The sequence below is a fragment of the Arabidopsis lyrata genome, assembly GCF_000004255.2.
Source record: "Arabidopsis lyrata subsp. lyrata unplaced genomic scaffold ARALYscaffold_7, whole genome shotgun sequence".
Lineage (NCBI taxonomy): Eukaryota > Viridiplantae > Streptophyta > Magnoliopsida > Brassicales > Brassicaceae > Arabidopsis > Arabidopsis lyrata.
In genome coordinates this window covers 14,931,735-14,944,789 of record NW_003302549.1, presented here as the reverse complement: position 1 = coordinate 14,944,789, position 13,055 = coordinate 14,931,735, and the positions used below count along the sequence as shown (strand labels likewise).

Below are 13,055 nucleotides of genomic sequence, written 5' to 3'. Positions count from 1 at the left end.
CTATATTGTTGGAAATTCAGTGCAAATTTGCAACAAATTATAATTGTGACAATTACATTACATACTTTGTAGGAAAGTCGTTGAAAATCTCCAAGAAATATTATATCGTTGGAAATTCATTACAAATTTTAGTTGTGGTAATTACGTTGTATAATTTGTATGAATATTATTGGAATTTTCTAACAAATATTATATATTGTTGGATAGAAGCAATAACTTTTAAGTTGTTGGAAAATTCTAACAAAATATTTGTTTTCAAGTAGTGTATCTTGACACTCCAAGGCGAGGAATCCATCAAGTGTGCCTAATGCAGTGGCGATGACATAGTGTCCACCAAGAGGAATGAACTCAAGTTCAGAATTAGAAGGATTATAGAGGTTTCCCTAAAAAAAAAACAAAAAGTTAAAAATTAGTGGGATTCTAAGATCAAGTATTAATCCACAAAAACAAATATGGGAAATCAAATGCTTTAGAAAATATATGAAAGTAAACTAAGAAGCAAAATTAAAATACAATTCCTGACCTGAGTGGTGTAATAAGAAGGATACACTTCGAATTGAATACTGAGTGGTCCTCCCTTCCTGAGCTGATACTCCAACTCTTGATGAAACATTGATACACCATCCTCACCACCATAGTCCGCTATGTAATCATAGATAGAATGAACGTCACAAATGCTTGGGATAATTCTCTCACATCCCTGTATCAAGGGAAAACAACATTAATTAACGGTTAATTTAACAAAGAGAGAAGAGAATGAAGGAGAGAGAACATTTTACCTCAGTCGTTGTGCTCTCATCCAGGAAAACCTGCTCCTCAGTGATAGGACAATCTTCTTCGTATACTGTTCCACTCTCTCTAAAATGATGGGCAAGAGCATAAACATTTAAAATTCATACTTCATTATATATAAAAGGACCAACTACACCGTGTTCATCGTAATAATGCCTCGGCGTGGAATTCATTAACTCCTGGATAGACAAGACTTTAGCAATATTGATAGAAGCCTGGGTTCCCAACCATTTCTTCATCTTTCGAACCAATTGTACATGTTTATGTATCCACGTTCGTCATTCTGGTATATGTAACTCTATGTGAAATTGTTGTTGTTGAAGGACCGAGACAAAGATATGTTTTTAAAACATGATCCATACTAGTTGCGAAAACAAAAAATGATAGAAAGTTAGGTGAACAACCATTACCGATCGAGAAAACCGGTTAAGCACAATTTGGAGTGGCATTTCAAGTTTGGTTTGCATCAAGGCAAAATCAAAAGTACAATTTTTTCTTTGAAGTTTTTAAGAAAAGTGTGCATTAATTCGTAATAAACGTTAGTTTTTTAAAATATAATTTAACATTACTTCAAAAAATAAAAAAACTACTAAATGAATTGAAACACTTACACATACATAATACTATTATTTCTTAATTAACCTTTTGAATGATACTAACGTTCAAATGTTTGGAGTATATTCATTAAGAATAGAACCTACTACTATTAGTAAGATCCACACACTAAATTTCAAATTGTTAGGAAAGCAATAAATAACCGAGTAGAAATCACAAATATCAGGTCCACTGAAAAATATCCAAATTCAAAACAGTCAAATATATTCTTCAAAATGTTGAAATGTATGTACCTAATAATGTGAAATTTCTATGCAATTTGTTTCCAAGTACCGGAGCCATCTGGTCAACTTTATCATTTAGTGTGTATTCATTAAAGTGCTAGGCCATTAACTTCCTTTAAACTTAAAACTTCAAATACAAAAAATACAAACAAAGATAATTGATTGGCTTCTTAACCTTTTCATATTTAGAAATACAAATTTTTAATTTGGAGCTAAAGACAAAATATCATCTTTCCAACTTGTAGGAGATGCCTCATGTCATGCTTCCATCTATTATCCAAAAGACTCAATTACCCTTACATTTTCCACATATGTACGAAGTTGCCATTTTATGGTATCGACAACATTATCACGATTTCCGACTTCCGAGTCTTGCGATATCTTTTTGTGAATCCATTTGTTAATATACTAATTAGATACTCCGAATCTTTAGTTGCGGCAACAAGGTACGGACGAACCTCCAAATTCGTTGAGTTAGAAAACATTAATATAATAAAAACATTATTGCATGTGGTGGACAAATGAAATTTGAGATTCGTGACTCGGTTGTTGAACGTTTGTGACAAGTAAACAAATACTTTATCAAAATAAAGAAAAAAAAGTTTGTAAAAACACCTACTTCTGCTGAAACTTCAAACTTGCAAGCATCTAAAAGTCTAGTTAGTGATGTAAGACATAGAAATTCTTTCCATTAATAAATAATTATTTGCATCAGACATGAAAGATTGTCATTTCTGATTATTATGCTTGAGTAAATGGTCCAACTTCGTTTTATCAAATACAGTATGTTTAGTGTTTCTAGAAAGCGATACTTCGATTTATTTACCTATTGCGTCAATGCTAGGTTGGTTTTAGACTTTTTTAGATTATTCAAAGCAATAAGTATAAGCTATTATCAAAAAGTCCAAACTAAAAAACGGTCAGGTTTTTACTTAGTCCATGCTTTCACATTCCTAATTTTTGGACTTTATAATGCGGATTACACATTTTGAGAAAAAGCGTTATCAAAACTTCAAAAAAACACAAATGACCACATAGATATTAATCATCACAACCCCCACGAAACTGTACATCTAAAAAACATTACTGAAATGTAAAAAATATCCAAAACAATATTCAATTATCCCAAACCATCGTTTAATAATAATACTCTAGACAATAAACATAAAAGTAAAAATCCAAATCAAACCGGAGTTGGAGTAGTATTAGCACCAGAAGGAGAAGGAGACCGTGGCTCAACTCTCCTAAGTTGAATTGCTTTGTGAGACTCATCATCATCAAAGTACATATAAGCAAAACCACCGTGCCGGGTCATATCCATACCGGCCATCTCATCCTCCGCCGATATTCGCAACAATTTCATTTTCTTGAGGATGAAGAAAAGTGTCCCCATGGTCGCACTTACCCAACCCGTGATCACAATGATCTGAATCAGCTGAGCTCCAAGTAGTTTTCCTCCACCGCCCATAAACAAACCGTGTGGCCTTCCGGGTCTGTTGCCGTAAATCTGGTTCAAGTACTTTTCTTGAGCGAAAAGGGCTGTGAATATTAGTCCCCACGCGCCGCAACCGCCGTGTAGTTGTGCTGCCTCAAGTGGGTCGTCGTATTTAAGCTTCTCCGCGAGCTTGTTGCAACCGAGGAGGACTAGGGCCGCCACGAACCCGCAGATGATTGCCGCCCATGGCTCTACGACTGAGCAGCCCCCGGTAATGGCTGCAAACCCTCCGAGGAGACCGTTACATACATCGGTGACGTTCCAATGGCCAGAGAGAAGACGTTTTCCGAAGAGAGTCGTGAGCGCCGCGGTGCAGCCGGCTAAGGTGGTAGTGACGGCCGTCCGTCCGACCGCGCTCCACTGGCCTTGATACGTTCCTGTTTGGTATGTGACTAGGATTTTGTTGAAAGAACCGGGGTTGAATCCGTACCATCCAAACCAAAGGAGGAATGTTCCAAGGACAACAAGTGACGCCGAGTGGCCACGAAGAGCGATGGCACGGCCACCGTTATCGAACCGGCCGAGTCGTGGTCCTTCAATGAACGCTCCCCAGAGTCCAGCGATACCTCCGACCATATGAACAACACCGGAGCCAGCGAAATCGATCGCTCCGGTTCTGAAAAGCAAATCTCCATCGGTCCGGAACGGACTGGCCCATCCATCAACCGACCAGAACCAGTGAGACACGACCGGGTAAACAAACCCGGTTAAGAAAGAGGAATAGATTAGGTAAGCCACGAACTGAGTCCGTTCAGCGATCGAACCACTAGTGATTCCAGCCGCGGCTATAGCAAAGGCCCATTGGTAGAGAAAATTGGAATAATCAGCAGTGGCCGTGGGGATATCTTTGAGACCAAAGTAGTGTTTACCAATGAAACCATTGGACGGAGATCCAAAGGCAAAAGCATAGCCAAATAGATAGTAAAAGAGACCTCCGGCCGCAGCATCAAGAACGTTGGTAAGCATGATGTTCATCGTATTCTTAGCTCTTACGGAACCGGCACAGAGCATAGCGAAGCCAAGCTGCATAGAGAAGACAAGGTAAGCGGAGAAGAGGAGGTAAGTGGTGTCTATGGCGAAAGCGGCGTCGATGAACTTGCTGTCGACGACGCTTAGCTGGCCACAGATGTAGTTGGCAGCCTCCGTGGCATTAGGACCTAACAAGACCGAGAGATCGGTCGCGTTGCAAGACATGTTGAGAGATTAGAGAAGAAGAAGAAACAGAGAGGCTGAGAAAGAAAGTGTGTTGTTCTCTGTTTATATAAAAGGAGGAGAGCTAAAGGGGCCTAGGCTAGGGTTGACTTTTCAAATTACAGCGTGACGAAATTTCGTATTGTATAACGCAAATTGCCAAAGTCTTTGAGTTTTGTTTGTTACATGTGAATCAGGAAAAAGAATGTAAATAGTATTCATCTAATAAATCGGTGAAGATAAGATCTGTGTGTTCGGAAAAAAATATTCTATCACATCCAAATAATAACATAAAAATAAAAATAGAAAATATATATATGTAAATGTAACTGTTTGGATTTTGTAGTTTATTTGTTTTGAAGTTGATATTTCTCATCTCTTATGAACATAGTAAAAGTTTATTTGACCAGATATTATTTTTGTTTGCAAAAAGTCTTAGATTTAAGTATATAAATATGTCTCTTCTAAAAGATATTTAAGTTATAAATTTCGTACTTTGATAAAAAGAATTTTGCATTTCAAATATATCGAACTCACTAATATAAAATAGTAATATAAATCAATGATATATCGATCAAGTTGTTGGTGGTATATCTTAAATATTTTGAATTAAATTGATCATAATATTATTGCTCTGTAGTTTATATGCGTTGTAGTTGCATTTCCATCCATGGCGAACCCAGAGCATAAGCAACACAAACCAAAGATTAGGGTTCAAAATTTTATAAATCACTTGAAAAATTAAAATAAAATAAAATTTAGTACTGATTTTTTTTTTTACGTATAATATTAATAAGATGAAATTTAGACTTATTTTTTCTAATTTAGTTTTGTTGATTAATATTTATGTTTGATGTTACTATTGAACTTCTCCTATTTCTTTCGTTTATAAGTTTATAACATTCAAACTTTTTAATTTTGAGTACGGATCTCGATAACGTTGAACCGGTGCATATAACTCCAACCACACACAAGCTTTCTTGACTTATAGTTATAGCCTATAGGATACGTCGTAGTGCATTTAACCCAACCACTACTTATAAGAATATTGAAGCACAACTGATGGTTTTGTTTTGGGCAATCGAAAGTATGAAGAGTCACAAAATAGACAATGTGGTCTTTGCTCTTCAATCTACGGATCTGGTTGGTGCGGTGAATAGGCCAAAGGCGTGGCCATCTCTTAGATATCATTCCTCTGAAATTCTTGAGAGGGTAAGACATTTTTTGAAGTGGAAAGTGGTAAGGGAGACAAATCTTTCAAATAGAGGTGCTAATCTAATCTCTCAAAGTGTCACCAATGATATGAGACTTCAATCTTATGTAGCCTTAGGATATCCAAGATGGCTCAGTGGACTGTTTGAAGAAGAAAGAGTTCAAGCATCTATTTGACTGATTTGTTTTACCCTTGTGACTCAATTAGTGCAGTCATTTTTTTTGTATAAGCCCTTTATTCATTAAAGTGGCTAGAGTAAGGTTAAGTGGTTCTAAAGTTCTGTTATATGAAGTTGTAGTAGAGAATGTTGGTTTGTAACAGGTTTCCACTTTTGATATATATACTACCAGATGACCAAAAAAAAAAAAGTTAGTAAGCAAATATTGACTAGAGAATCTGCATCTTCGGGTTTGGACTATTCCACCACTAACCGTGAAAAGATGATAATCGTGCATAGTGGGACCAGCTCAAATATTCTTTTTAATATTTTGAGTGTTCACACGAAAACTTATTACTCGATGGCTCGTTTTTTTTTATTATTGCTTAAATCGTTTTCTTTATAATCCCATTTCTTACCTTATTTACATTTGAATCTTTTTAGTCCTTTTCATATGGCTTTCTTATGCTTTGATTTGTCTTTTTTGATCATTGTTGTTTAATTTCACTTAGTTCTACTAGAAAAACCCGAAAACAATCTATTTACTTAGCTTAAATAACTATATGCATTATTATATTTAATCTTTATTTTATGTGGTTCGAGCCATAAGCTTAATTATTACGATGACACGCCATATACTCGTGGTTGAGTGTGACTGAGGTTTTAAAACTTCGATATATATATATTCTAGCGAAAAAAGAAGACGACTAAAATGAAAAATGAAAGAAAGAATAACTGATGACATTATAAAATACGACAGAGGGATGTTGTAGCCAATAAAATCAACTTAAGAGATGTTGACCTCACAATCCTTACGTAAGAGGGAATATTATCTTATATGAAATAATGAAACTAGAAGTTACATTTCTCTTTTTAATTGACAAATAAAAAATAAAGTCAACATCCCTTCGAATCTTTTTGCTTCCAAAATAAGCTGTTTTCTGTTTTGAAATTATTGCTTATATAGAAGTCATCATCAAGAATAGCATCTGAGACTTTTGGTCTGAAAACCTAAAATCGACAATTGATATTATGTAACTTTTTTTTTTTTTTTGGGTGATTACTGATTATAATCATTTCATATCCTCCTAAGGAATGGGCTAATACTACTAGTCATAGGCTTCTTCACCTTATTGGGTTCAACTATATTGTGTAATGGGTTTTAACTATAACTAGGATTCAACCCGCGGTTCACCGCGGACATCGGTTTTATGCAGTTTTCCTATTAAGTATTTGATAATGTTCTATATACACAATTTATAAAATATGTTTTTTTTGTTTTGTTTGTTGTTAAATTTTAATTAGGAGAAGGGGTTTTAATGTGGTTAAACATGTGTATTATTTTATATATTTTATATATCTGTATCAAAATTTAATATCGTATAACCTTTTTGATTATGGATATATCAAATTTCTAATATATTTATTAAGTTTTTTATTCAACCCACGGTACATCGCGGGTATCGATTTTATTTGGTTTTCATATTATATATTAAATAATGTATACTTTATAATTTTATAAAAGTGTTTATATGTTTTTTACAGTTAACTGAATCAAAAACATTTTGATTTTTGTTAAGTAGAGAGAAGAGAATGTTTAGATCTCTTTGGGGTAGATCGCTTCCTCTCTATCTTACAACCATATAACCTAATACTCTTCTTAATAAACGAAACCCATTAACACATATGGGCCCTAATTACTTATATGGCCCAATGGCCTTTTCTTCTTTCTTCTTCTTCCTCCTCCTTCTACGACAAAACACTTGTTCTTCTCTTCACCTTATGCTTCATACGATTCTTCTCCTTTCATCATCATCTTCATCTTCTCACACTTCTCTTTGTCTTTTCTCTTATGTAGGATTAAGTTATGAATCAACATCCAACACTCCCTCTTGATTCATTTGCTTTATCCCCAAATTTTGATTTAGGGATTTGATTCCCTTGCTCTTTGTTCTTCTTCTGGTGATTCGCCTCCTCACTATGCAAATCCCTTTCACGAAATTGGCACAACTCACTGGTGAGTTCGCTTTCTCCCTCAACGCTTCATTCTTCACAAGATTTTCAATTTGCTTCGGAATCGTCACTTTCCGATTTTTATTTTGCTCTGATTATGCTTGATCTTAACTGAGCCTTGACTTTCTTGTTCCTGCAGATGAGTTTGTGCACAATCTCTGTATCCCATCTCCCTTTTGCTCTTCTTCATCTCCTCTTGAATCAATTTTCCTTAATCGATTCTCAGCCTCTTTTCTTTTCTTTGCCGATCACCTGTCTGCAATATTTTGTCTGCAATGTGCTTGCAAGAAATAAGAAAGACGTTTGATATTTATAGTGAAGTAGAATGTTAGGGTTTTTGGCTTTAAAAGTTTAGAAAATCTTGGAGAGAAAGCACAAAATATTGGATACATTAACTATCATATCTTTTTGATTGACATCAAATGAATGATACACGATTTTAGGAAAAATAAAGATATTGTGTTGTAGTTTATGGTTAAGATTATATTAGATCAAATATTTAAGAAATTTAGTTAGCAATTAGGGAGGTATAGAGAATATCTTATAATTTAATTCGAATATGCCTTTAATTATATACCATATATGTTGAATGGTTAGGATCGAATAATTGTTTTTTGAAGCTGTTAAACCCGATTAGTGATTCGTTTTATGTATTAGGTAATATTTGATCCACTAACCACCCGATTAGAAACACGCTGATCCCCTAATCGTTTAATAAGATTTAATGACCAAATTACCCTTGACGATTTTGATCAACAATGTACAAAATCTAAAATTGAAATTGAAATTGAGGCCAAATTAGACTATTTTTCAATTTGTACTTCCCTTTTAATAATAAGGGGATGAGATATGTAATCACATTGAACTTTTTGCCAGCAATTTAAATTAATGCACTCAATCAACAAATTGTTTTTATCACTCAAATGGAAATTTTCTGTCTCGCATTATATAGACAAAATCTGCTTACATAATCACAGCTAAGATTTTGAATTAATCTTTGGCATTTTTCTAAGGAAAATAAAGGTTTCACATTCTAGTAACCGTTGGTAGCCTTCTCAACTATTGAATCTAAGTATATGGCTCTAACTAAGGTTTGTGTGATGATTGTGTAAAGATTCTAAGTGGACTCTCAAAGTACTCTAGCTGACTACCTCTGTCTAAGAATAATGTGTCTCACGAAAGAACCAAACATATAATGTGACTACCTGGTATCGGTCGACACTAACAAAATCATGCGACCTGTGTCGATCAATACCACCACTTTGTGTCGATCGATACCACCACCTTGGTGTCGATCGACACCACTCCAGGTCCTTCACGAACAACACGTTATATGGTTTTTACAAGGTTTATATGGTTTTTACAAGGTATTATATATTTATATGGTTTTATATGGTTTTTACAAGGTTTAATACCTTTACTAATGTTTTTATTAGGTTTTTATAAGGCTTTTACATGGTATTTATATGGTTTTTATATGGTTTTTACAAGGTATTATATATTTATATGGTTTTATATGGTTTTTATATGGTTTTTACAAGGTTTAATACCTTTACTAATGTTTTTATTAGGTTTTTATAAGGCTTTTACATGGTATTTATATGGTTTTTATATGGTTTTTACATGCCAAACTGGCTCCGCAATTCCTTAGTATCGATCGATACCAACACCTGGTATCGGTCGACACTAACAAAATCTGCGACGCTCTGACGGACCTGTGTCGATCGATACCACCCCTTGGTGTCGATCGACACCACTCCAGGTCCTTCACGAACATATGATCATTAAGGGCAGTTTTGTCCTTTTGCAGTCTTATTAGGGGTATTTTTAAAAATGGACATATGAAAGGGGTATTTTTGATTAATGTATGGTTGAAGGGGTATTTTTGCAAATACCCCTTTATTATAAACAATTTTGAATATAACATATGTTATATATAGCGTATGATAGACGTTAGATATAATTAACCGAAAATAGTCGTTAGATACATATAACTTACCCGCATAATTTTTTTAAAATCCGTTACCTATTGAAATTTGTTAGGTATATAAGATTGGTAACTAATTCACTGTAAATTTATAAAAAGGTCAAATTATTTAGCTAGTTTATGTAACAACTTAAAATATGGGATAGAACACAAGAGGTGATTGTGAAGTTTATAAGAGACTCAAAGCATGAGAATTAACTCTCTTACTAGCCACAAATCAAAATATTTAAGAGATAACATAAACTTTGTGAAATTTTATTTAGAGGTGGTTAGAAAGTGTGGATAAGATAAAAATCGAAAGTAAAATCTTTGGGAGTGCATCAACCAGTGCTTGTCCCGCATCTATATAAACTGGACTCTTCCATTGTTGAGTTTCATCCAATGTTTTTTGTTATTTCTTAGTGAGGACCATTTTTTTTTCGTTCGTTAGAGAGTTTGAGTTTTGGTTTTTCTTTTAAAAAGATTCTACAATCGCTATGGGTTCAGAGAGTGATGTGAATGAAATCAACCAAGTCGTTGAACCAGTTGGTGATGATGATTGTGTGGTTTGCCTCGAGCCTTTGGCTAACGAGGCTGATGCACGAACTCTTGTTACGCTTAGGTGTAGCCACCAGTTTCATTTAGGTGAGTTTTTGTTTTTGTTTGTGAAAGAGCACCAAATATATATTTTTAAATGGAACTTCGTTATGAGAAAAATAGATCCCTATTTGTTGATTTGAATAAATGTTAAACCACCTCCGTTTTAGATTTTTTTGCAAGTTTTTAGTTTCGAAAGTCTTGTATATATTATATTTGTTTTGGTTTGTAGTATTTTCTTGTGATATATATTTTTGAAGATGGAGATTCTGGATCAGCACGTTGTGCAGAGAACAGCTCGCTGTCTGGATCAGGAAGCTGCATCAGATCACATCAGCCTGAGGTACTGACATGGAAGCAGGAGCTGACATGGCAGTAAAGGAGTGGATGTGAACACATCAGGCATCATGTTACTGACATGGAAGCAGGAGCTGACGTGGCAGAACATGAGCGGATGGTGTGACAAGTCTACTGACTTGGCACAGGAGGTTGGGCGTGGAGATATGGAGAATATCCTCCTCGACAACTAAGGAAGGGAAGAACTTGACGAGCAAGCTATTCCCATAACAGAAGATCTGGGCGTTGAGATATGGTAGATATCCTCCACGACAAATAAGGACGGGAAAGACTTGGCGAGCAAGAGATTCCCAGAACCGTGATACTCGGAGATTCGCCTGCTAGGGTTTTTTGGGTCTTTGTATAAGTAGTCTAGAGTTAGCCACGAAATAGGTTAGCACTCTGGAATATCTTTATACGTGTGAAAACTTCGAAGCCGCAAAAAGAGCTTAGAAGGGTGAGTGGGGTTCTCTCTGATCTTAACGGTAGGGTTACAGAGTGCAGAGAGAATTAGCTTAGAGATTTATTCTTGTCGGGGTCAATTGTATTCGGGTAGAATAGGTTGAGTAATAGCCGGGATAAAGTTGGTCTTGTTGTAAAGAAACTTGTATCCAAAGAATAAATAGAAAAGTGTTTGCTTGGCGCGTTCCAAGCGTAATCAGCGTACTGTGTACCTCTATACCATTTACAATTGGTATCAGAGCAGTCGCCTGATAAAAGATCTGTTTATCTTTTGAACATGTGAGATCGTGGGATAGGGTATGGAGCGAGCACAGCAGTACGTTGCGGTAATCAAGCCGCTGATGCTTGATGCAGAGCACTATGGTTTCTGGAAGGTGTTCATAACGCAGTCAATACAGAGTATCAGCTTGGATGCTTGGATTGCGGTGGAAGATGGATGGAAGCCACCAACTATGGTGGATGGCGAAGGAGCTACTGTTTTGAAACCAAAACGGAACTGGACGGCTAAAGAGAAGGCAACAACAAGATCTAACACACAGGCCTTATCAGCGATCTTCGACTCATTGCCTGTAAACCTGTTTACAAAGGTGCAAGGGTGTACATCGGCAAAAGAAGCTTGGGATATTCTTCAAGTCACATTTAAAGGAACTAGTAATGTGAAGAGGACTCGTCTTGATACTCTTGCATCGTAATTTGAGAATCTGTTCATGAGGGATAATGAGTCGATTAATGATTTCAGTAGTAAGCTTAGTACTATGACTCAGGAAGCGGTAGTTCTTGGGGAATGCTACAAGGACAAAAAGCTGGTAAAAAAGCTTGATCAAGTGGCTGGGAAGATGCGGACCTATGAGCTACAGATGAAGAAGAAAGACAAAGTTGGTAAGCCTTCTGCACTGTATATTTCTGAATTTCTGATGAATATCAGTGAGGAGAATCTGGGTTTACTGGTCAAGAAGTCTTACAGAAAGCTGGGAAGAGAATTGCAGAAAGAATTCTTGACATTTGCCAAGGTTCATGCTAAGAAGGATAATGGGAAAGCAGACAAGCAGTGCAAGGAGTGTGATGGTTTTGGGCATTTCAAGGTTAAGTGTCCAAACTTAAAACTGAGGAACAAGCTGAGATGTGTTGAGTGCAAGGGCCTTGGTCACTTAAGATCTGATTGTTTTGTGAAATCAAAAACAAATCAAAAACCGTACATCACTTGGAGCGAAAGTAACACTAAGGAAGAAAGTGATGACACAGACGTGCTAAATAATCTTGTAGCACACATTGGAATCATCGAAGAAGATCATGGAGCTGAGTCAGAGGAGGATGATGATGATTTATCTTTGGAGGAATAACTGATGATCTTAGTGGAAGATGCGTTGTCCAAGAAGGAAGAAAATCAGATACTCGTGTCTGAAAATGCTAAACTGACAAAACAGGTTACTGTCCTAGAACAAGATTTGGCTGATGAAAAGTCAAAGTCTTCAGAGCTTACAAGGCAGGTGGAAGATCAGCTAAAACAGATCATGATGTTGAACAAAGGAATTAAAGACCTAGAAGAAGTACTGATGGCTGGTGGAACAAGTAATGTCAACTTGGGACTGAATAATCATGTTGGTACCAGTCAAGGTGGAAGACAACCTAGTCAACAGAACAGACGTCTGTACGATGTTAAGGGGGAAATGGCCAAACAAAGACCTGAGTTCACGTACTCGAAAAGCCGTGCAACTGGATGTTGGTACTGTGGCAAGCCTGGTCACTTCAAAGCTAGCTGTTATCGATTTCTTAGTCGAGTCAAGCAGGTTATACAACAGAAGAGGTTCTATAGGAACGACAAACAAACGAATCAAGAAACACGACTTGTACTGCAACATGGCATTCTTAACTGAAGAACCTACACAAACCAATGGAGACACCGTATGGTATTTCGACAATGGTTGTTCTGCACACATGACTGGAGATCAAAGCAAATTGCACAGTATTGTCAAACCCACAGCAAACAGAGTGCC

General features: G+C 36.0%; 2 protein-coding genes and 1 long non-coding RNA gene across 3 annotated transcripts in view; 1 reads left to right on the top strand and 2 right to left on the bottom strand.

Moving 5' to 3' along the window:
- Positions 1-2,574: 2,574 nt before the first annotated feature.
- Positions 2,575-4,377, bottom strand: LOC9306448 (ammonium transporter 1 member 1). The gene has a single exon (XM_002868306.2). It carries the CDS (start codon positions 4,318-4,320, stop codon positions 2,815-2,817), a length of 1,506 nt encoding a protein of 501 aa, XP_002868352.1. The 5' UTR covers positions 4,321-4,377; the 3' UTR covers positions 2,575-2,814.
- Positions 4,378-7,275: 2,898 nt separating this feature from the next.
- LOC110226069 lies at positions 7,276-8,098 on the top strand. The gene is made up of 2 exons (XR_002330198.1): positions 7,276-7,704; positions 7,840-8,098. It is a non-coding gene; the product is annotated as an uncharacterized LOC110226069 (long non-coding RNA).
- An 803-nt stretch (positions 8,099-8,901) lies between these two features.
- The window catches only part of LOC9306447 (protein NEN4), a 29,832-nt gene continuing 25,678 nt past the window's right edge, over positions 8,902-13,055 (bottom strand). Inside the window, exon 6 of the mRNA XM_021018441.1 lies at positions 8,902-9,013. Coding sequence (XP_020874100.1) covers positions 8,902-9,013 — 112 coding nt within the window. The remainder of the gene's footprint in view (positions 9,014-13,055) is intronic.